Source organism: Aquila chrysaetos, chromosome 7 (genome assembly GCF_900496995.4).
Source record: "Aquila chrysaetos chrysaetos chromosome 7, bAquChr1.4, whole genome shotgun sequence".
Taxonomy (NCBI): Eukaryota; Metazoa; Chordata; class Aves; order Accipitriformes; family Accipitridae; genus Aquila; species Aquila chrysaetos.
In genome coordinates this window covers 7,190,668-7,212,146 of record NC_044010.1, presented here as the reverse complement: position 1 = coordinate 7,212,146, position 21,479 = coordinate 7,190,668, and the positions used below count along the sequence as shown (strand labels likewise).

Here is a 21,479-nt window from a genome sequence, read left to right as displayed (position 1 = left end):
GAACAGATCCCATACCAAAAATCAAGCAAAAGTACAACTTCATTACTGGGGAGGTTTCCATAAAGTCTGATGGAGTTTAATGATTCCCTAGTCTTGAACAATAAAACACACTTAACGTACAATACGTTTTTAACTTACAAGGTCTTGATGCTGTGCGATCACCGAAAACAAGCTTGGAGGACATGAAGAATTTGTTATTTAAATAGATAAAAATACAAAAAACCCCGGTATTTTAAATAGGGTTAATATCCTTTAAATAAGGATACCTAAACCTTGTGGGATTTTAGGATAATCACTAAATACTCACAGCCTTCAATGAGGAAGAATCTCTGTCCTTTTGCAGGTAATTCTGTAAGTGTGGACTACATGGGTTCTAGCATCACCTTTTCAAGATATGGTATTAATCCTAGTTAGACACCAAGATGTATACCGATGGACTAGTGATCTGATCCAGTCAGGCAGACTTTACTGCTGCGAAATGACCAAAAGCCTAAGGTGAGGTGTAGCCACTTTGTCCAAAAATGACTAGCATAATTTGACAGTCTTGGCCCATATTAGCTAACTCAGGATGGACAAGTATGTGGCAAGGTTGGGAATCATACAGAGAAGTTGATACTGGATTGTTTCCAAGGCCAATCTTGGAATTGCCTTAAAATGATCATTGCTAACCACAATACTAATTGTGAAGTGAAAAAAAAAAACCCAACAAAAAACCCACAAAAAGAGCCTCAGTATAGCATATAATTATGCTACATGCTAATTCTGTGTAGCCAACAAAACTCCATACACATCAGTTGCACTGCGGAATGACTGAACATTTTCTAGCACTGTTTATCTGAAAAGCTTTGTTTCCTACTTAGGTAAATCCTTATAGACCGGAGATTAAAAAATGTCTTAGAAGAGCTGTCAAATACTGTAATTTTACCACTTACCAACATTGTCCATTTCCACTGTGACCGATTCTCCACTCATTGGGAAAAGGTTCAACACATCTTCGTATTTGCCTTGATACAGAAAAGAGTGCCCAGAAAGGCGAACAGAGACAATCTCATCGTGAGTGCCAACACTGGAGAAGTGCCACTGAACCACATTATCTTGGCAAAATCCAAGTATTTCACTGCTGTCAGACACATAGCCGTTTATTGCTAAAAGGAAAGCAAAATAAAAGTGGTCTCAATATTTTCAGAGTAAGACTTTTAAAACCTCCTCTTCTTTGATGTCAGTCCACTGAACTGGACTCATATTTGCACCTGGAAAGAGACTGGCACAGGGCTGAAACCACAAGAGGCCTGATGAAGATTTCAGCTCTGGAAATAGTATCCCTAAGGCAGCGGGGTGCTCCGTCAAAGTTAAATAACCCTTGCCTTTGCTTCAGGGTCCAGAGCCAGCCTGGCCCCTAAAATATCGCATATTTCTGTACCGTGCTACTTGGCATGGTTAGAAGTTCACTGCCTCTACAGAATTCCCTGGTTGCACTATATCTGAGAACAAGCAATCACTGAATGCTCAAGTTTGCATAAGCTTTCACAACATTCAGCTTCATGTCCCACTCACTGTGCATTATGTTTGAGTTATAGAACTTGGGATCATCTCTTTTAACACTGGCAGGGTTGCTGCAGTAGTCCTTGATGTTATCCTCTATGTACCAGCTCTTATTTTCATCGAACACAGCAAACATTGCCTGCTGCTCCCCATCTGCCTTTTTCTGAAAGACAATCAACAGAGCAGTTACATTTTTTGAACAGAGACATGTATTAAGGAGTCAATCCTACTATCTTTCTTTCTTACTACGTAAGCAATATAAGCTTCACCAGAGTTGTGGTAAGGGTGATCCAAGGGCTAAGAAAAAGGGAGTAGGGGGTCAAGACTTCAAGGTGACAATCCTACTACTGCAACCAGCCTGTGGTGGAGCACTGAGCAAGCCACTAGCACTGCTGATAAGCAGATGGTATATGACTGGGCTCTCTGTAAAAGGACAAGCCTCCTGGTTTGACCTGAGCACAAGCTTTTGACATTTTTTTCTCCCGAGCGATGCTCAAGTCTTTGCCAAGCAAGATTTCAACAGACGGCAAAGAGGACCACTCTCCCAGAGCAAAACCAAATTCACTGTAGATCAAATAACATTATTTGAACAAAATCTATCTCTAAAAGGTTGCTAAACATGTTACCTGCACACCCTTCTGTGTCAATGCTTCACTTTTACAAATCAGAAGTGGTCCAATCAGTCCAGAGGCTATATCTCTCTCAATATCTACAGCACTGTGATATAGCCTTGTAATACATTGTGCATCCTGTGCAGTGGGTTGGTCCATTTTAGCAATTTTCCATTCGTAAGTGTATGTCTTCCCTGGTTCAATTCCTCTACTCTGGGTGCCATTGCCTAAGAAAAAATATAGGAGAACAGTAATGATACGAACTTAGAGCCAGATTTTTATATAACATCAGGCTGCACCTTTTAATGAAACTAGTGCAGTTATGCCATTTCAAGCTACCTCTGAGATAACTGAAGTTCAACATGGACTTTTGTGTCTCTAAAATCACAAACAAGAACAGAAAACTAAGACACCAAAAAAGGGTATTTGTCTATGCTTTGCAGGTAATACCTTGGTTTTTCTATAAGGCAACACAACAGGTCAGCAGAGGCAGAGCACAGACTTGAGGTGTCCCAGTCATGCACATTCCTAGCCACAGCATCTCCTTCAAAGCAATGAAACCCTCCACAACAGTTAGTGGTACACAAAATGTAATTCACAAATTTCTTACTTGTGGGATCCAGAGGATAATCAACTCCTTCTGCATTCTTTGAAAGCGTCACTCCATGGAAGTAAATGCTGTAGGGTCGACTGGCCTTATTTTTGAATACAATCTATATGGATAGGCAAATGAAAAAAAAATTAATTTAGTATTCAGGAAATCCTTGTCTGAATACATAACAAAGTTTCAACTACAGTAGAATTTGCCTGATTTCAGCCCAGGAAGTGCTGGAAAGGAAAGGGATGTCTTAAATATTGTCTGATAATACAAACCCACAGTCTAAATGCTGCTGGTGCCCTATTGCTGGGCTTTCTAGAGCCCATTGAGTGAAGTTCAGCTTCTTATACCTGGACTCTGGAAAATCTAAAAAGAACACTTGTTCTTCCAGCTACCGGGCACACACCACCTCAGGGAATACGAAGTTACTGACTAAAGTTCTTAAGACCCTTCAATATGGGAGAAAACAAATTTAAACAGATTTTAAAATCTTGTCCCAGATTCCAAGACCCAAATGCTTTGTAGTTTCATTTCATAACTCCATGAAAGAACATTTAACTATGAAAACTGAGTACCATTTTCTAAAACAGCCAGAAAAGATAACATAAGGAATGAGAGGCTTATGAAGTTTGGCCTCACATCCAAATCCCCCCAGAAGTCCAGCTGAGTCTAGCTTTTTTCCATTTTGGACCAGTGTCAACATATAAATATATTTTACAAAGAGTGCGAATGAATTATGTTTATGTTGTAAAATAAAGCACAATCATGGAAACTATAGAGGGAATGCTGAAAAATTTAAGGTAAACACTGTCACTTGTGATCATACCTTTTAATAGTGCCAATTTATAACATTAGCTATATTTTTTGACAAAAAAACCCAAATCAAACTAGTTCTTTTGTATCTCTGCCCAACAGAAAATTATGCTACAGTATAAATAATCTCTGAATTTATGTTACTTACTTTGACTTTGTCATTGAGTTGAGCTCTGATAACAGGCCCCAAGATTCCAGTTTCCTTGGGACGAGGATTTTCCAGACGTTTAGTGAAGCTGGCATCAGTATATTGCCTAAAAATAGCCTTTTTATACTTTTTACCTATGAGGTTTGAGAAGTTGTCCAAGTGCTGCGCTTTATAGTGTCTTAAAAATAAAGGAAAAGACAAACGATCAACAAAACTTGAATAGTGACATCTATCAGAATACAGAATTAGTACTCAAGCAACTGATAGAAACCTCACTGCTTGAAAAAAAATCCAAACCCTAAACTAACCTAATGCTCTTCACCCCAAATTCTAACCTAAATTAGGTAAGAAGAAGCTTGGAATGTTTTTCGTGTTTTAGTATCACATATCACCAATTAGTATCAGAGGTTATATTTAATTTAATAGGGTATACACGCAAGAAAGAAACAAACTGAAGCAGCAGCTACATTTTCAAGGTAAGATAGCAGAAATCAGTGTTCTCCTTTTACAAAGGCATAGCTGAGCATAGAAAAAATAAACAATTTGCTTACAGTAGCAAAGACTCTAGGAGAGACGGGAACATATAATCTTAATCCCAGTCAGCACCATACAATAAGTACTGTTACTCTCAAGTTTAAAAACATTAGAATTGTTAATGCTGAGAGCAAAACTAGGATAAATACTGGGAAGTAACACAGAGTAACATGTTTGTCCTGGTCACTTGTGCTTCAAAAAAGGTTACTGAACAGGGATAAACTCTAATTTTGAACAAAGGAGGAAGAAATCAGAGCACTGAGGTGGTTAAAGTAATGCCATGTAACTAGCAGGGAAAGATATAAAAGTTTGCTCCATGGAGTCCAAGAGCAAATAAGAAGGGAAGCAAATCATACCAAAGTAGGAGGAATACTTGAAGAGTTACATGAACGCTATATTCTAAGGAGGTACATGAAACTATAACCCCATACAGGGTAAGGAATTTGTCTTGTTCTGCTTAAATCCTTAAAGGTTCTTATGAACATCAGCTTGTAAAGTCACCAGTACTCTAGCAGTGGGGAATGGACAGTTTGCAAATTTAACCTCACAGTGCACTGGCAGCATTGTGTACTATGACCTCATGTATGTTACAGAATTCCTTGTATTTACCTTAGGTTGAACAAAATAGCCCAATATGCCTACTTATTATGAATTCTACTACATCTACACTGGTGCCATAGAGAGACCTCTCTCCCATTCCCTAAACATGTTATCGTACTGAACTTTTAAAAACTTCTGTTCTCCAGAAATATTCCCTCCCTCCCTCCCTTTCCCTTCCTCTTAAGGATTGTTTAGTTCAGCAGAATTCATATTGAAAAGTAATTTAGAAAATAGGCTTGTATGCTACTTAGGGCATTTTCTAAGTCATCTTCATATTTTGGGCTCCCTGTTAGAGGCAAAAGAAGGTGTCTACTTTTGGGGTCCTCAGCAAAGAAAGTCACTGACACACAGTAGAGGGCCACCACAGTGATTAGGGACCTAGAGCACATGACATAGAAGCAAAATCTCAGTTTATGCAGTTGTGCGAAGACACAGCTAAGGGAACATCTTATTTTTATCTTCAACTGTCAAATGGGAGATTATAGAGAAAACAGAACCAGACTCTTCTCAGAGCAGCATAGCGAAGAGATGAAACACAACAGACACAAGGTGCAACATGAGAAAGTCTGATTAGATATAAGGAAAACCTTTTTCACTGTGAGGTTGCAAAGGTACCCAGAGAAATTGAGGAGTCTCCATTTTTGGAGAAAATGAAAACTCAACTGGATAAGGCCCTGTGCAACTGGATCTAATTTTGCCACTGGATCCAACTTTGCTGTTGGATCTCCAGAGGTCCCCTCCAACCTGAATTATTCTGTGGTTTCATATTAACATTCCATATTATGTTGACAAAGTATTATTTTACTTATCAAGGCTGTCTGGAATAGTCGGGGCATAATCCCAAGTAACTTCTTCTGCAGCAATGAAATATTCCCAGCTTTTGACCATAAGACGTTCTTTATAGGAGAGACGACTCTTCTTCACCTCTTTGTCCCCACAGTCTCTTATAGTGAGGTAACCGTGCATTCCAGCTAATTGAGAAGAAACAGTACCATAGTGATTTTCCATTTTATGAACCTTACCACTTCAACTGCATTTCTTATTTCTTTAGCTAAGTCTGTCAGCAAGCTTTTGTTCATCTGATTGCCATCTTTTCAGGCTTAAAAAGGCTGCATCCTTGTAGACTGTATATATAGGCTGGGAGCCTTCCAAGGAGACCATATTAATCAAATGGAATACAGAAGCTCTCTCAACTAGCCCTCTTTGAAAATACCACTTGAACAGATAAAGGAAAAAAAAATAGCTGTCTTTTTTTTTTTTTTTTTTTTTTCCCAAAACATGTCTTCCAGGTCTTGTAAGAGAGGCATTTAACTCAGTCTTTAAAACAGAATTCTGATCACTGCTGAGAGAGAGATACCCACTTTCAAATGATGAACAGCAAATACTTGCATCAGATTGAGTGACCCTTAGCTGAAAGTGCTCAGTTTCTCAAGGAACATGTGGTTCCTTACTCATTTTATAACAGTACTTATCTGAACAGCTCACAGAAGCTTAGACACTGGAGTTCACTGTAGCTCTGTGATCTGCACACAGCAGTAAAGCTGCAGATAAGAATGCCTTTTAGTTCATCATGCACTTTTAATTCCAACAGAATGCCCTGTTCTCCAGTGGTTTCTTAGTGAAATGACAACCATCTGAAACACAGTGACTGTACCATTGCAAAACAGTAGAAGCCATTTGGGATGTAAAGAAGAGAAGGACAACTCTACAGTTGCCTAAAATAGATATTTCCTTGCCTTGCAGGTGCTTTTGGACAAGAGAAGATATCAGCCACCTTCCTTCCTCACTCACTGTCATGTTTACTGTGGTTGATGCTCCTCCCACTAAGTTAACAGTAGAAACTCTGCGATGTCTTTGCTCCATGGACTGGCCATTGATATGAATGGAGAAAATTTCTGGCTTGGAACTCATTCCTATCAAATGCCAGCTAATGTTGTCATATGCACAAGCCTCTAAATCTGAAAGAGAAATGGAGGTAGGGTTCAGAATACAGGCAAATCATGCAAGTTCCCTATGCACACTAGGTCTGAAGTAAATCTTTGCTCAAAACGTTAAAAAAAAAATCTCTGACTCCTGCGATCAGTGTCTGCAACAAGAGGAAGTTTCAGAAGCTTGTAAATGGAACAGATACCAAAGTCCTGTATGTCAGTGGAAGATAGGTGTTTAAATCTTACATGCAAGTGACAGCCTGACTTATAGTGAGCTGGGTAAGAAGGATGAAAAACAGTAGCCTCTTTTGGAAAGCTGATCTGTCCTTGTTTGGAGGAGATTAATTTATTTTTATTTTTTTTATGGTAACTGACTTTCCACTTCCAGGAAGTTCTTCACCTAGTGTGTTCTACATGCTGTAAAACCAGCAGTTCACTTAACCACATCACTGTCTCCCCCTATCAGCTGAATAAAAAAATAATCAGGTATTTCTTATTTTTTTTAAAGTTAGTAATCCGTTCTTCTAGCAGAACTTTTCTTAGAAGTAATCTTGTTGTTCTTATCAGCAATATGGCATAACTTCCTTCCAGCAGCACAGTTTCTCTTCTAGAATTTAGATGCTCACAGACATGTTCTAAAAAAGGCTGTATCCCATTCTTCCACATTCCCGTTCTCTTGCATAAAAAGCAAACAAAGGCAATATTCAGTCTTCATCAATGTTAATTTCATTTCACATAAGCCTGAACAGTACCTGGTAATGTTCCATCAGTATAGCCATTAATTGTGTACTTGAGTGATGGTGATCTTTGCCAACTCTTGTTTTCATCAAACACACCAAACATCAGTACATACTCCTTGTCGAAAAGTTTCTGTGACCCATCCTCATTTAGGCTTCCTATGAAGAAGGAAACAACAGGTCTTAATTTGAGGCAGAAGTAAAGCAGTTTTCACATCAATGTAGCGGCATTAATGTGTATTTAACAAGCTTTGTCTTTTCTGTAGCTAGAAACATATGCTCAAATTGTCTTGAAGGTAGTGGTCAAACCAATCCATCTCAACCTCATATCCAACTCAAGTCCACAATATATGCATGAATTTGAGAAGCCTGAGAAGGAAAGCAAGCAAGTAATTCCAAAGCACTTGTCCATGTTAACTCCACCATTATGCCATAAAATGCACACATACACATGAACACAGAGAAAGAAAACCCAAGAAAATTAGGAAAATAACAAGCCCTAGATAATACTAAAAGCACTAATTCTCAAAAATCTTCTGGAGGAACATAATTAATACTAACGTCACTCCCTTGAGGTGATATGAGTAGGTGTGTTCTGCAATTAAATGGATATCTATCAGTGAGAAGAGTGCCCTTGTACAACCCACACTGAACCAGTTTTACATTTACTTTCAGGAAGGCTTCAAGGTCCAAGTCCAAGCAGTCTGCAGCCTATACAAAACATTTGATTCAAACTGCAGGGAAAAGAGGATCAAGCTAAATAACTCACAGAGCTTTCACTAAAAGAAGGGTATGTAACTAGGAAAAATTTAGGATTTAAAGGACCAGAAAGTAGTTTAAGTAGCTTACATGGTGGTACGCTGTTTCAAACTTCCCTCAAATCAGTCGCATGTACCTAGCAGTTATTTAGAAGTCCTATAAGACATCAGTTCATATTAGTGGAGATGGAATTCAATGACTCAAACTGCTAAAATCTCAAGTCCCTGACCACATGCAAATCAATTTTTGAAGACTTATAATCTGTTCAAATTTGGCCATATTTTCAAATGACTAGCAAAAGACACACTGCTCTGTGATTTCAAACCCGTTACAGAAGAGAGAGTGCTACAGCCTCTTGACCAGACAGCCTTTAAAAGGCATGGGTAAAAAAACCAAAATATTTCTTGCCTTATTCTCTGGAATGGCTGAACCATTTTGAATGAAGCTTTAAAAAATATTTATTCTAAGACAGGAAATTTGAGGTCATATATATAGCAGTTAAGCAACGGAAAACACAACCAGTACAGGCAAATATATCTATTAATAGCACACTCTGTCCACCCTATAATTACAGGATGGATCTGTGTCCTGGTTTCAGCTGGGATAGAGTTAATTTTCTTCCTAGTAGCTGGTATAGTGCTGGTTTTGAGTTAGGTATGAGAAGAATGTTGATAACGCTGATGTCTTCAGTTGTTGCTAAGTAATGTTTAGTCTAAAGTCAAGGATTTTTCAGCTTCTCATGCCCAGCCAGCAAGAAGGCTGGAGGGGCACAAGAAGTTGGCACAGGACACAGCCAGGGCAGCTGACCCAAAGTGGCCAACGGGGTATTCCATACCATGTGACATCATGTCTAGTACATAAACTGGGGGGAGTGGGGCTGGGAGGATTGCTGCTCGGGGACTAACTGGGCATCGATCAGCAGGTGGTGAGCAATTGCATTGGGCATCACTTGTATATTCCAATCCTTTTATTATTAATATTGTCTTTTTATTAGTTATCATTATCATGATTAGTTTCTTCTTTTCTGTTCTATTAAACCTTTCTTATCAAAACGCGCGAGTTTTACTTCTTTTCCCGATTCTCTCCCCCATCCCACTGGCTGTGGGGGGAAGTGAGTGAGCGGCTGCGTGGTGCTTAGTTGCTGGCTGGGGTTAAGCCACGACAATCTGCATGAAAAATTTAACATCTAAAAGAAAGATGTTGAAAACCATTTACTTACACTGCACGTAAAGATGTGAAAAGGAAAATAATATATCTTCCCTCATTATCATAAAACCTTAACTTTATTAAGAAATGAAACTATATTACCTTACAGTAGTCTTAAAACATTCATTACCTTTCTTACAGATAAGCAGTGCTCCAATCAGTCCAGAATTAAAATCCATTGCCATGTTCTCATGAGAATAATATGCATAAGTAAGACAAGGAAGATCAGCTTCTCTTGGACCAACTTCTTCTGTTATATCCCACACATACGTGTAGACCTGGCCTGGAAGTACAGCATCATCTCGTTTTTCTGCAGATGATGTTCTGTCATCATACAGGGAGCCTGCCAAGAAAAGAGCCAGTAGGGTGGCATGAAGACAAAGAGCAATTAAAGCATCTGGAACGTCCTCCTACTCATGATTCCACTCACATTGTGGAGAGTAGCATAGGGGAGAGTAGCTATTCCACAATCCTGTTTCTTATAGATTATAAAGATTTCCTAGAACTGTCATCACTGCCAAAAGGTGGGGCTCTTCATCAGTCTGACTAGGGTTAGGATGGCATGAAGCTTCAGCCTCTGCTCACTGACACTCTGTGGAGGAATATCACCCACTTTGTCAAACTTTCTAATTGTCTCTCATAAAGCCATTGCGCAAGCTAGCATTGCCTTGCTGCCTTAGACCTTTTGTGCACTGCATATCCAGATGGCAGTAATGGCTCATATCTATGCCTACCATATCCAACAAACCTCCAATATGATGAAGAGGAGCCAGAGAATCAAAATCCTAGATGCAAAAGGCACATTAATAAGATAGTCAAACTGAACTGCCTATCACTTCCAGTAACACATTTTGTTCAACTCCATGAGATGGGGTTGCGAAAGTCTTTTTGTATCGACACAACAAACAAAGTCTTGGATAAATTTGTAAACTGCAGGTCAGAGCTCTGGCTCAGCACCCAGGGGGCATGGCAATCCAAGAAGCATGGGCAAACTCACTTTGTGCTAGTGCAGACATTTAACTGTCAATTTGGTCATGGTTTATATCTCTTTTTGCTAGTCTCATGAGGGTTCCAGGAGCTAAACACCACAAAGCTGAGCATGACATGCTGCGTATCAGAACAACATGATCAACACTGTCAACTACCTTTACCAATAAAGGCTTGATGTACGTTATTGCAAGGGATTTGGAAAAGCTTTTTTAAGACCTGTATTTAAGAGTTTACATGTCTTGAAATAGATTATTTTGCAATTACATGGAGGTTGGACCAGATGACCTCCAGAGGTACCTTCCAACCACAACCACTCTGTGATTCTGTGAAACAGTCGTAGAACACAGGCAGCTGGTCAGGAGACTGTACGTGTCAGATGACACTCACATTCCTAGTGTTACACTGATGAATAAGAAAGGAGCTAACAATGGGTGTAAAGTTTTAATCCAGGAACAACAGATATTTGTGTTACACATATCCTCAAACATTGGTCTGGGCCCCTCAATATTTCGTGCCATAGTCTACAAGTAAGTGAACAAAACATGGAGCTTTTATAGTATTTACCTTCTGCATTTTTGTTGTAAACTATGCCTTGGGGATGAATACTGACTGGCTTGTCAGCCATATTCTTAAGGTGAACTACTAAAGTATCTCCCACTTCAGCACGCAGAGTTGGTCCCAGAAGCCCTGTAGTTATTCAAGTTAAAGAGAGAGGAAAATGTGAGCAAAATAGTATGTTTAGTGAAACAATAAATTCTCTCCCTCCATTAGGGAACGTGAGCTCTCAAAGTACAAGTTGCAAAATTAATACAGGCAGCAAATGTAATACCACTGCAATGAAGATTTACCCACAAAAAGGCATGTGGGATTTAAAACCTGCAGCTCATAGTCAGGAATGTTATAAATTGTATATCTGGCAACTAGCACTTACAAAGCACAGGAAAATGGTAGATTTGGGAAAAAAAAAGTTATTTCCTCATACAGAAAATTTTATCAAAAGGTTCATGTTGAGGTTCACTGGGAATTTCTAGGAACCCTTCACATACAATTTAATTAAACATTTTTAGGAAGGCAGACATTTTATAGTTTAGAGAAAGTTTTAGAGAAAGGCATTCAAGCACATTTCTTTGAATAGCACTCTCAATGCCAGAAGTCACAGAACAAAAAGATCTTTCAATCCCAAAATGTTATCTCAAGAAACAATCAGTTCCATGTTGCAAATTTCTTGAGGCATAGCCTGCAAAAGGTTTCAAGGGGGGCTTGTATCCCTACTCCCCATGTGCAAAAATAAGCAATGGAAGAAACCTGCTAAGACAACCTTTGGCTTGTTAGTCTCTTTCCTTGTAAACTATTTTGTAAATTTCTCTGAAAAGAAGAAAGTAGTTTCAGGAAACACTGGAGAACAAACAAAACTGAAAGGAATCAGATCATAGACTAGACCTTTCAGGGCAACTTGTAAAAATTTCATACTACCAACCTCACACACATTTACTTTGAAATCTAAATCTGAACACCTAACATCTGAAGTTATTTTATCTATTCATATGAAGTGCAGACAGACTATGTAAGTACTCTGCATAAGCATCAGAACACAAGTACCATACTTATGTATAGCATAAGTACAAGAACTTGCCTCCATCCATTTAAAGCGTCTTCAAGCAGTAACAGACACAAAGGCAAGGGAACATCTTTCGCACCCAAGCTCATAGTTTTTCTTTTCCTTTCCACTGATCTATCAGAAGCATATTTAGCCTCAGGCCTTAAGCTTCTTCCACGTGAATTTATAGCTGTGCTGTACAAGCCTAAATGTGTATGGGAAGTCTCATGAGATGTTGAAAACAAAAGGAACGACTTTGTACCATACAATTAATTTGCAGATAGTACTGAGACCCAGCCTCTGAAAATCCAACCTCTCTATGGCCTTTGAAAGCCTAGTGCACTGTAGACACCTCATCCACTGTGCCTATTTGGTTTATGTGCAAAACAATGGCCACAAAAATACAAGCTCTCTTAGCTTGTTACTGGCTTTATAACAAGCAACAAACAAAAATACTCAGAACATTCCCTTCCTGTTTACCTGCAAATGTATTTGCTGGCTTTTCTTTTTTAAAATCCACTTCATATTCTCTGTAAGAAATTTTCTTAAACACAGGATCTGAAAGTTCCACTCTGAAACCAAAAGAGTTACAAAAAAAATTAAAAGGACAAAGATTCTCAGAGATGCCATTGCTGTTTAATGGATTTCTCAGAAAATGAATCCTGGATTTACATTTAATCACTTGCACATTTTGCTGAAGGCAAGGTACACATTCCAACTCTTTGTAGTGTCTTCCCCTCTCCCTCTTAATCTATTGAATCTATGATGTTCCTGAGCTAGGCCATTTCATATTAGACATTCAATTACAGTACCTAGTACCATTTACCCCTGATTTTGCTGGTGATTTTTATAGGTCCTTTTGATTCTGCGATGAAGATGTCTTTGTTTTGTCCATTAAGACACAGAGGAAGATGTCTTGACCACGTTTAACCTAGAAAGCATCTGACAAAACACAGTGAAAGAAACCTGAATTTCTCTTTACTCAGCCCCATGCTTGAACTTTTAAGACTCACCACAAGGATTCTACAACAGCATTAACAGCAAGCTCCTGTAGCAGCAATGACCTTGGAGGCAAGCACAAAACTGTTCCCTGACAACAACTAAGAATCTCACAGCAAATCAGAAAATTGCTGAGAAACACTGCAAGTATCCGTAATCTTCTTATGTAAATGAATCAGGCACCCAGTAGACCGCACAATGTTTTCTTAGAAAATATTTAAGCAAGCAGAAAGAAACAAGCACACAATACTTCTGGAATGGAAATAATGATGAGAAGAGGGCTGGAGGGATAATAGCCTGTATTTAGTTTCACATTTATTGGTTGATTTCTTATAGCATGTATAATGACTGGATCCAACAGTAATTCCACTTACTTTTTTTTTTTTTTTTTTTTGTAATGCCCTTTCAGGCACATTTGATAGTGGGGAGCTGATGGTCTGCTCAAGCATAGAGAGGCTAGGCAGAAATAACACAGTGAGCTCGCTTCAGTGACATCTGGGGTCCAAAAGGGGGAGATCTCTTTTTGTAGAGATCTTTTGTAAATCCCTCTGCGACACTCTCTCGCAACAGAAGAGGCAGGCAGAAGCAGTTCATGTTTCAATTGACTCCCCTCTCTTTAAAATCACTGATAAAATTTTGTTTCACTCTTTAAGGAGAAGAACCCGATCCATAAACTTCATTGACAAGTGCTGCCCTAACGTGGCAATGTTCAACAGAATATGCACATAACACTACGGTGTAGAAGAGGAAATTTAACAATGCCAATTGTATAGCCAGAAGGAACAAAATACTTAGCTTACTAACACTTCAGAAATTTCAGACTACGCAAGCAGGTCATAACTTTTGGGAACAGCAGCAGCAACACTGCACACACACATAATACATTGTCACTTTGCTCTGAAGTGTCTCATAAATATTACTTGTACATGGTAACAAATAAATCTCTATGAAGACAACTGACACTCAGAGAAGTTAAATGTCCTTTTCTAGTCTGTATGATTGGAAAATTAAGGAAGTAGTTCAGGAAGAACCCATTTTCTTTCCAGCCTCTACTCAGTTATTTAGAACCAAAAGCAGCAACCTATGATTCTTACACCGTATTTAGACATTCAGCTTCTACTGAAACCAGAGCAAGTTACATACCCAAACGCCTTTGGGATCCAAGCCATTAGCTCTTCCTTAGTGAGTATCTTTGTGTTGTTTGGTTTTTTTGGAGTTAAATTTCTATAAGCTCTACAAAGTTCATCAGACCCATCTGGGATGTGACTTGCTCTAAATACTTACGCAAGATATCTCAATAGGCACTGTGTATGAAAAACTCCTAGCTAATCACAGAGTATTTCAGCTGAGGTTTTAGACAGTTTTGTGGGTCTCTACTACATGAAAACAGTCTATGCACAATGTGACGTTTAACGAAACAGCAGTTGATGCTTATATTGATGCATCCAGTGCAGATGAGAATTAATTTCTAACTACTAAATTCACATGCCCAGGTCAATACTTAAATGGCATTTGGCTTCATAGTCCTACGTTTAAAACCTGTTTTCTTCCGTCTTGCCAGTTTGACATTATGCTTATACCAGTTATATTAAGCTTCCAAGGGGAATTTTAGAAAGCATAGAAACTTTGTTTTAATTAAGTCTTGAAAAAAAGAATAGTTAGAAAGTCTAAATCTGAACTGGAAATGTCCTTTCCATAACATCCAGAAATGCAATATATATTAAAAAAAAAATCACAAACTAAACAAAAATAAAGAAAACAAGCCATCCACCAATATAAAAAAATGCAGTAGCATCCAAATACACCCTTCAATGTAGGAGAACAAGTAATTTGTACCATTTCATGCCACTTCATGAACAAATAAAAACTGTGTATGGTGACTATAGTGAATACAGCATAAGCATGAAGCCTAATTTAAACAGAATTTTAAATTACGTCCAAGTTTTGTCATCTGTAGCATTACACTTGCAGTGTTTATAATCCTAAGGATAATAGTGGTAATACAAATAAGATTTTATATGCTTGATTGGCATATGGATGTAGGCTGGCCATTCTGCAATGCTATAAAAAAAAAAAAAAAAATTCATATTTTCACTTAATGCAGTATTACAATGCTTGACCCTACAACCTTTACTCGGCAGAACCCAGGATGGACATTTCACAAAAACTACTGAACAACTCAGAAACAATGTAGCTAGTTCCAAAGTTCATCGCGATCTGATTTAAGTGAAAGTGATAGTATCCACATAGGAACATATTTATTCCTTCATCAAATTCTAAAGTCTGAAAGTTTTCAAAATCTTACCAAACCATAGCTCAACTTAACATTGCTCAAAATCCATATACCTAAAATAATTACATTAAAAAACCCCAAACATCAACCCACACAGAACATGATAAAAGCAAGCCCTGGAACCTATTTAACTGAAGTGCTCTGAAAGCATAAAAATAATTCTATCCACTAATGAAATAAATGAAAAGGAGCTTTTAATGGTTCACTGGCTCCAGTTCAGATCATGCTGCTTAAAGTCACACAAGTTCCTCTGAAGTCAAGAGATCAGGCACTAAAGTCCTCCTGGGCTCTAAAATTCCACAGGAGACAGAAAACATAAAACACTTTCAGTCACAAGAGAGGACTAGTTTCATCCTTCTTGTCCTGTACTTTGTTACCTGGACTTTTCCTCAGACTCCGGTTTGTAGGTCCAGCTAGTGATCTGAGCAGCTATATAGTGCTCCCTGACCTTCACAGCTCCCACCACATGCTTCTCTGAGTCTGGCCACCATGAACCAAGCAGAAGTAAAAGAAAAAGACGCATGCAGTGGAGTGTCATGGTACAGATGCCTGTTGATACTGCTGTGGAAGACAAGGCAGAAACCGCTGCTTTTATTGCTGTTGTTGCTTCTAACTTCCCCTCAGAAATGAAATAATTGTGATGCAAGAGGGTAACAGCATTTGTTATGCTCAGGTCATTGCTCTTCACCTCCTCCTCCCCTTGCTGACAGGGATCCAACAGAGATAAAAAAAACCTGTTTAAACTACCTTCCCTCCCCTCCTCCACACCATCTTCAGTGAGACAAGCACCAAGGAGAAGCAGCTTTAGCCCCACTACAGACTGTGGCTGGGTCATTGTCTACTGAAGCAGCAGGCTATCAGAGGCAGAAAACAATTACTTACAATTACAGGATATTTGACTTGCACAGGTAGGAAGAAGGGGGGCATATTTTTTATCTTCCCAGAAAGTAGAAACCCAGCACATGGCTGGCACTGATGGAAATTTCCATTAGATGCTACATCTCCTAAGAAATCATTCCCAGTTAGAAAGCAAAATGATGAGGGATTAGGTGTGGGGACTAGAAGAGCTAAATCTAATTCAAATCTAGTACATATACTGCATACTCATAATAGTAAGTCTGTAACCTTTCCAAACATGTTGGCAGCTTCAGTTTAGTTCCTACTACACTCTCAAGTATCTCAGGTAATGGATAACGAACTGGCTTCTCAGTGGCAGCTAACAGGTCAGCCAGAAGACTTACCCATAGTCAGAATCCTTCTAATCTAGTCTTGATTAGGATCTGTTGACATTTATCTAAAGAGAAATGATTAAGAAAATACCTTTTGATACACTAAATACCAATGTCAACTATATCACCAAAAATGTTTCCCTGCTTTTGCCAGTGCTGAGAAGTTTGTCAAAACAAGAAAATTGTTGAGTGTGTTTCCCGTACGCTGGGATTACTGGAAAAAGGAAAATCTCTACCTATATTTTTCGTGGATAGAAGATCACAACTATTTCAATAATGTTTTGCTAATGTTTTCATGAATAAATTACCTAAAACCCCATATCAAAATAATTCCACTCCAGATCCAGACAAAAATAAGGACAACATTTCCTCAGACTACTTCAAAAGAAAACCTGATCAGTTCTAGATTTGATATATTGTTCAACAGCAGAACGGTCTAACTGGCAGGTTGGTTAATTCTATCCAAACTATATAGTAACACATGGCCTTAGAAGAGATAGGGAAGACGGTTGGAGAAACACTGATGAAGACCAATAGCTGAATGCTCCCTACCAAACTTCAGAAGAGTTTGGTGCCTAAACCTGAAAACAATTGTGATCATTTGGACAGCGTTAAGACTACAGTCATCATGGAACAGTTTCAAGGCAGCAAATTGAACTTAAATTACCTCCTACTGCATCTGCATGGAGTTAATGACTTGTTCCCATGAGCCACTTTGACACATACATTATGTATGAAAAGGATTCAAAACCCAGAAACCAGCAACAATTAAGTTGGACCAGAATGTGTGCCCCGATATTGAAGAGAAAAATCTTAGACAAAGACAGTCCAATAGTATTTCATTACAAATTAATTATTGTTTTCATTAAAGAACTCACCATAATCCTTGGTAAACTACTTCAATAATTTTTAATTAAAAAGTTATAATATATGTCTCATTTCTACTCTGGTCCCAATCTCATCTTTGGCTCAGGATCTATTCTAATGCTGATGCTTAAGAGTTTGATGGTTGGTGTGAAAATGCCTATAATTTAGATTTTGTGAAAGAAATCTTCTGGGCAGATGGACAATTCCTTCCTTTGATCCAGAAGTGATGGGAAGCAGCTGGTGCTGAAGTGCCTGGCACATTCTGTTAAATCTAAACCATCTTCGCTTTTAAGTTAGCTTGTCTCATCTCCAGGTCGTCAACATTCATACAAAAGCACACAGAAAATACCATGCATCTTTATCAGAACAGAAACTGATTCACGTTTGAGTCCAATCTCCACCCATTGGGCTTTACAACACTGCTCCTAAAGCTCCTTCCCATACAGGGATTTGAAGACCTTCTTGTATTCTTATGAGCCTGGCTGAGGAGATGAAATTAAACAAGAAATTAAACACTTTAAACAAGTCTTCCTGTAATTTTGTTTAACGAACTAAGTGTTTGAATTTGAATTTTCCATTATAAGTTTCTAATACTTATTCTTCCCTGTAATAAAAGCTAAAATATTGCAGGCTAAAAATTAACACCCAAAATACCTGCTTAAAACTTCTTGCTCTGTGAGCTGAGAAACATCACGGCTGACATCAGTTACTTCTCTTTTATCCATTTTGATGAATTTGGGAGTTGCATTTTTCAAATTTCTTAGCCAATGAATTGTGCAATACCAATCAAATGATAAAAGGAATTAAAAATGCATTACACCAGTGAAATTACTTTTACAAGGGTGGCTGATAATACTGAATAGTTTTAAAGAGTATCAAATTAGACCAGACATACTTTCCATTAAGCTATACTGATTAGCATGCATTACCCTTCTTTAATCTTTAAGAACAGGAAGCCCAATATTGGCTACTCCCTTACTTTCTCCTCTTCCAGCACCTCTTAGGATCAATGTAAGATCGAGCCACCTGAAATTAGCTGGGTCAGCCTAAGTTTCTTTCTTTTCTTTAAGCTACTGCATCACATTGTCTCCTCTAGGCTTTGGGAAGTTTCACAGTGGTCCGAAAACCATTATTAATAATCCAAAGATCTTGTTCCCTTCCACCTGACCATCGATTTCTAATATCTGCAATTATATCCTCTGCCTGACATGGTAAAATTCTAATACATATAATTTTTTTAGTTAGCATTGGTTGCCTGCAAGCTATTACTATTAGTCACATGACAAGTGACTACAGAATACATTCTTCAGTCTGAAGTCTTCCAAGACAATGCAACTTTATTGTCTATTTGTATATATAGCCATGATCTTAGCTTCTTCTACTTCACAACAGTGCACATGCAGCAAGCTTCACATTTTATCCTATTGCTTACCCACATGTTCAAATGTAATTTACATTTGGTCACCAGCAACATCAAAAGATCTTGTGGGCAAAAGCCATGCATGGAGGAGCACAGGTCTAGTCCATACTGGCAAAACAATCTCTACAGCACAACGAACAATGTTATTCCCAAAACTAAACAGTGCCTTTGAGATGTACTGATAGTGAAATGCCAAATGAAAAGAAAGCATGGAAAGAGAAGCATAGGCAATACTCTTAAACACTAAAAGCAGGTCTACATCTTCTAACTGGGGAAGATTACTGTCTGTTCTGACACTCAGTAATTATGGTCCTGATTCTTGTTATACAACGTGTGAAAACATACTAAAAGAGTATACTCACAGCACTGCTCTAAGACTGACCTTTAAAACTAACTGGTATTGCCAGTTTTCCACCCAGAATAGCCTAGGCTGAGTCTGAGCAATGAAGAACAGACAATTCTTTAGAAGAGCTGTAAAGTGGTGATTTGCAACTTTCTGCAGATTATAGATCAGGACCCACCATAAACTTGATTCTACTTCATCACAAATGCTATCCTAAATGCTAGCAGGCAGCCATATACTGATGGCTGCCATCAGTTTTAACAACTGTATTACAGTGACTGAGAGGGAGCTGGTATAGAGAAGAAAAAGTTGTAAAACAATTATTGAACTGATTGCTAGTAATGCCCTAACACAGATCTCTCTCTGTCTTTTTCAAACACATCAATCAATGCACAATGGTCCAGCAAGCACACTTTGTTTAGTACAGGGTGAAAGGACTTTCATGGGCAAACAAGGAGTTAATTATTGATCAGCAGTGAACACATGGTTCTGAATGTAGGTAAAAGACAGAGGGGGCACTTACCAAATCTGCCAGGCACAACTCGGAACAGAAGCCATCAGGTAAATATCTTCACTTCTGCAAGAAGGCACTAAAGCCAAGACAGGTTAGTCTGTCAGGCAGGCAGGCAAAAGCAAAAGATGGCAGAGAAACTTAGGCTTTCTTTCAGATAACAACTTATTCAAAAGGAATACGTACATGGGTTTTGTATTTGATGGCAGCTCATATAAGAACACATTCTGCATAACTGTTAAAGGAAAGCAGGCCATGTAACTTGTGTGATTATACACACGCTACAAGGCAGTAAGAATGCAGAACAGCATTTCAGACTGCTCTGGTGCTAAAGGCTTCAGAAAATAGATAATAATTTTGATTTAAACCTAAATACATTCACGTGTTTTAAACCTGTATTTTTCCTTAGGAGAAAAGCAAGTGTCATTGATTAGAATTGGGTGTTTCTCCAGTCAATGTTTGCCAAACCCAATTATTTAGCAGGACCCAAAACTATTTGCACAGAAATGCCGAATTCAATGAACAGTTTCAGAGAAAGAAATACGTGAATTTTCTAAATATTGTAAAATCTAATTTCAGTGCATTAACAGATTTGTCTAAGACCACTGGCTTTTGGTCTGAAAAAATTCATTTTAAGGAACAAGAAGAGAGGAGGATGCACTAGCTTCCTCTCTTCAAAAACTACATTAATAATGTCTGACACAAAATTTTGACTGACCCAAAAGATGCCTTTTTTTAATCTGTGTGTTTAATTTTTGCCAGAAAATTTTCAGTTTGGCCCTACAAAGAATTTTCCTCCTACTCTAAACCATGTTTGTGTTCTCTGTGTTCCAGTTTGTCGTCTTTACCAAGAGATTTCTTTATTTGCCCAGGCTTACAACTGATATGCTAAATCAGACCAGCTGCCCTCATGCTAAGTCAGTCTAGCAGCATATTCAACTTGGCTTCCTTTCTGTAGAGAATAAAAGCAGTAAGAATATCAGTGCCCACAATACAATCTTAACCATGTGGTACAGGATTGCAATGAGGAAGATTTGCATATTTTTATCATAAAGCCTTGTTGGAACTGAAAGTGGATTATCAAAAAAGAGAGCCTCTTATCAAGTTGTATACATACCTACTTCCAACAATAGGTATGATACTTTGGATGAATTATCTTTTTCTTCTTTCATTTGGTTGCATTTTCTACATCCAGGTATTTTTTTTTTTTTTTTTTTTAAAGTTAAAAAAAAGGAAAAAAGGGTAGACTTAGAACAATTCTTACAAGTTACTAGCAGAGAAGGTTATTTTCCAGTAGGAAAGCAGATAGGTGTGTTTCAGGAAGAAACATGAGATCAGTAAGCTTTTAGCATAATATGACACTAAATTACATCTGTTCCTACGGACTTTACAACACTCAGACAAATTCAAGGCATTCTAGTTCTCTAGCAATGGATCAGGCTGTTTGTTAGCAAGCTGGTTAAACAAGCTCCACTTTCCCACACCTAAAAATGCAGCCACAGAAGGTCAAAGTTGAAATTGCCCTCATTCTTTAACATTCTTTAACTATTTCCACCCTTCATTATTTATAGTTTAGACTTTGATTAGACTTTTAGAAGATAAATACAGAACTGCATTTCCCATGTATTGTTTGGAAGTTACTGCTTTGATTTGTTTCCTTTTTTTATTGGAAGCAAGTCTTTTTTTGTATTTTAAAAATATTTCATGTAAATTGAGGCCTAGGTATCTTAAGTTTGACAACAGACTGTATGATG

General features: G+C 38.2%; 2 protein-coding genes across 3 annotated transcripts in view; both read right to left on the bottom strand.

Moving 5' to 3' along the window:
- F5 (coagulation factor V) overlaps nt 1-16,726 on the bottom strand; it is a 34,253-nt gene extending 17,527 nt beyond the window's left edge. Inside the window, exons 1-13 of one of the 2 annotated variants that reach the window (XM_030019791.2) lie at nt 16,597-16,726; nt 15,733-15,918; nt 12,544-12,635; nt 11,031-11,153; nt 9,607-9,819; nt 7,527-7,670; nt 6,583-6,804; nt 5,652-5,817; nt 3,713-3,890; nt 2,764-2,866; nt 2,169-2,380; nt 1,555-1,705; nt 933-1,145 (exon numbers count right to left, since the gene is read on the bottom strand). In XM_030019791.2, coding sequence (XP_029875651.1) covers nt 933-1,145; nt 1,555-1,705; nt 2,169-2,380; nt 2,764-2,866; nt 3,713-3,890; nt 5,652-5,817; nt 6,583-6,804; nt 7,527-7,670; nt 9,607-9,819; nt 11,031-11,153; nt 12,544-12,635; nt 15,733-15,893 — 1,978 coding nt within the window. In that variant the 5' untranslated portion in view covers nt 15,894-15,918; nt 16,597-16,726. Of the gene's footprint in view, nt 1-932; nt 1,146-1,554; nt 1,706-2,168; nt 2,381-2,763; nt 2,867-3,712; nt 3,891-5,651; nt 5,818-6,582; nt 6,805-7,526; nt 7,671-9,606; nt 9,820-11,030; nt 11,154-12,543; nt 12,636-15,732; nt 16,305-16,596 lie in introns of those variants that run through there. The other variant, XM_030019790.2, reaches the window with a different exon arrangement.
- An 806-nt stretch (nt 16,727-17,532) lies between these two features.
- ATG3 (autophagy related 3) overlaps nt 17,533-21,479 on the bottom strand; it is a 30,733-nt gene continuing 26,786 nt past the window's right edge. The window contains exons 13-14 of the mRNA XM_041124835.1: nt 19,738-19,804; nt 17,533-17,933 (exon numbers count right to left, since the gene is read on the bottom strand). Of these exons, the coding sequence (XP_040980769.1) occupies nt 17,813-17,933; nt 19,738-19,804 (188 nt within the window). The 3' untranslated portion in view covers nt 17,533-17,812. The remainder of the gene's footprint in view (nt 17,934-19,737; nt 19,805-21,479) is intronic.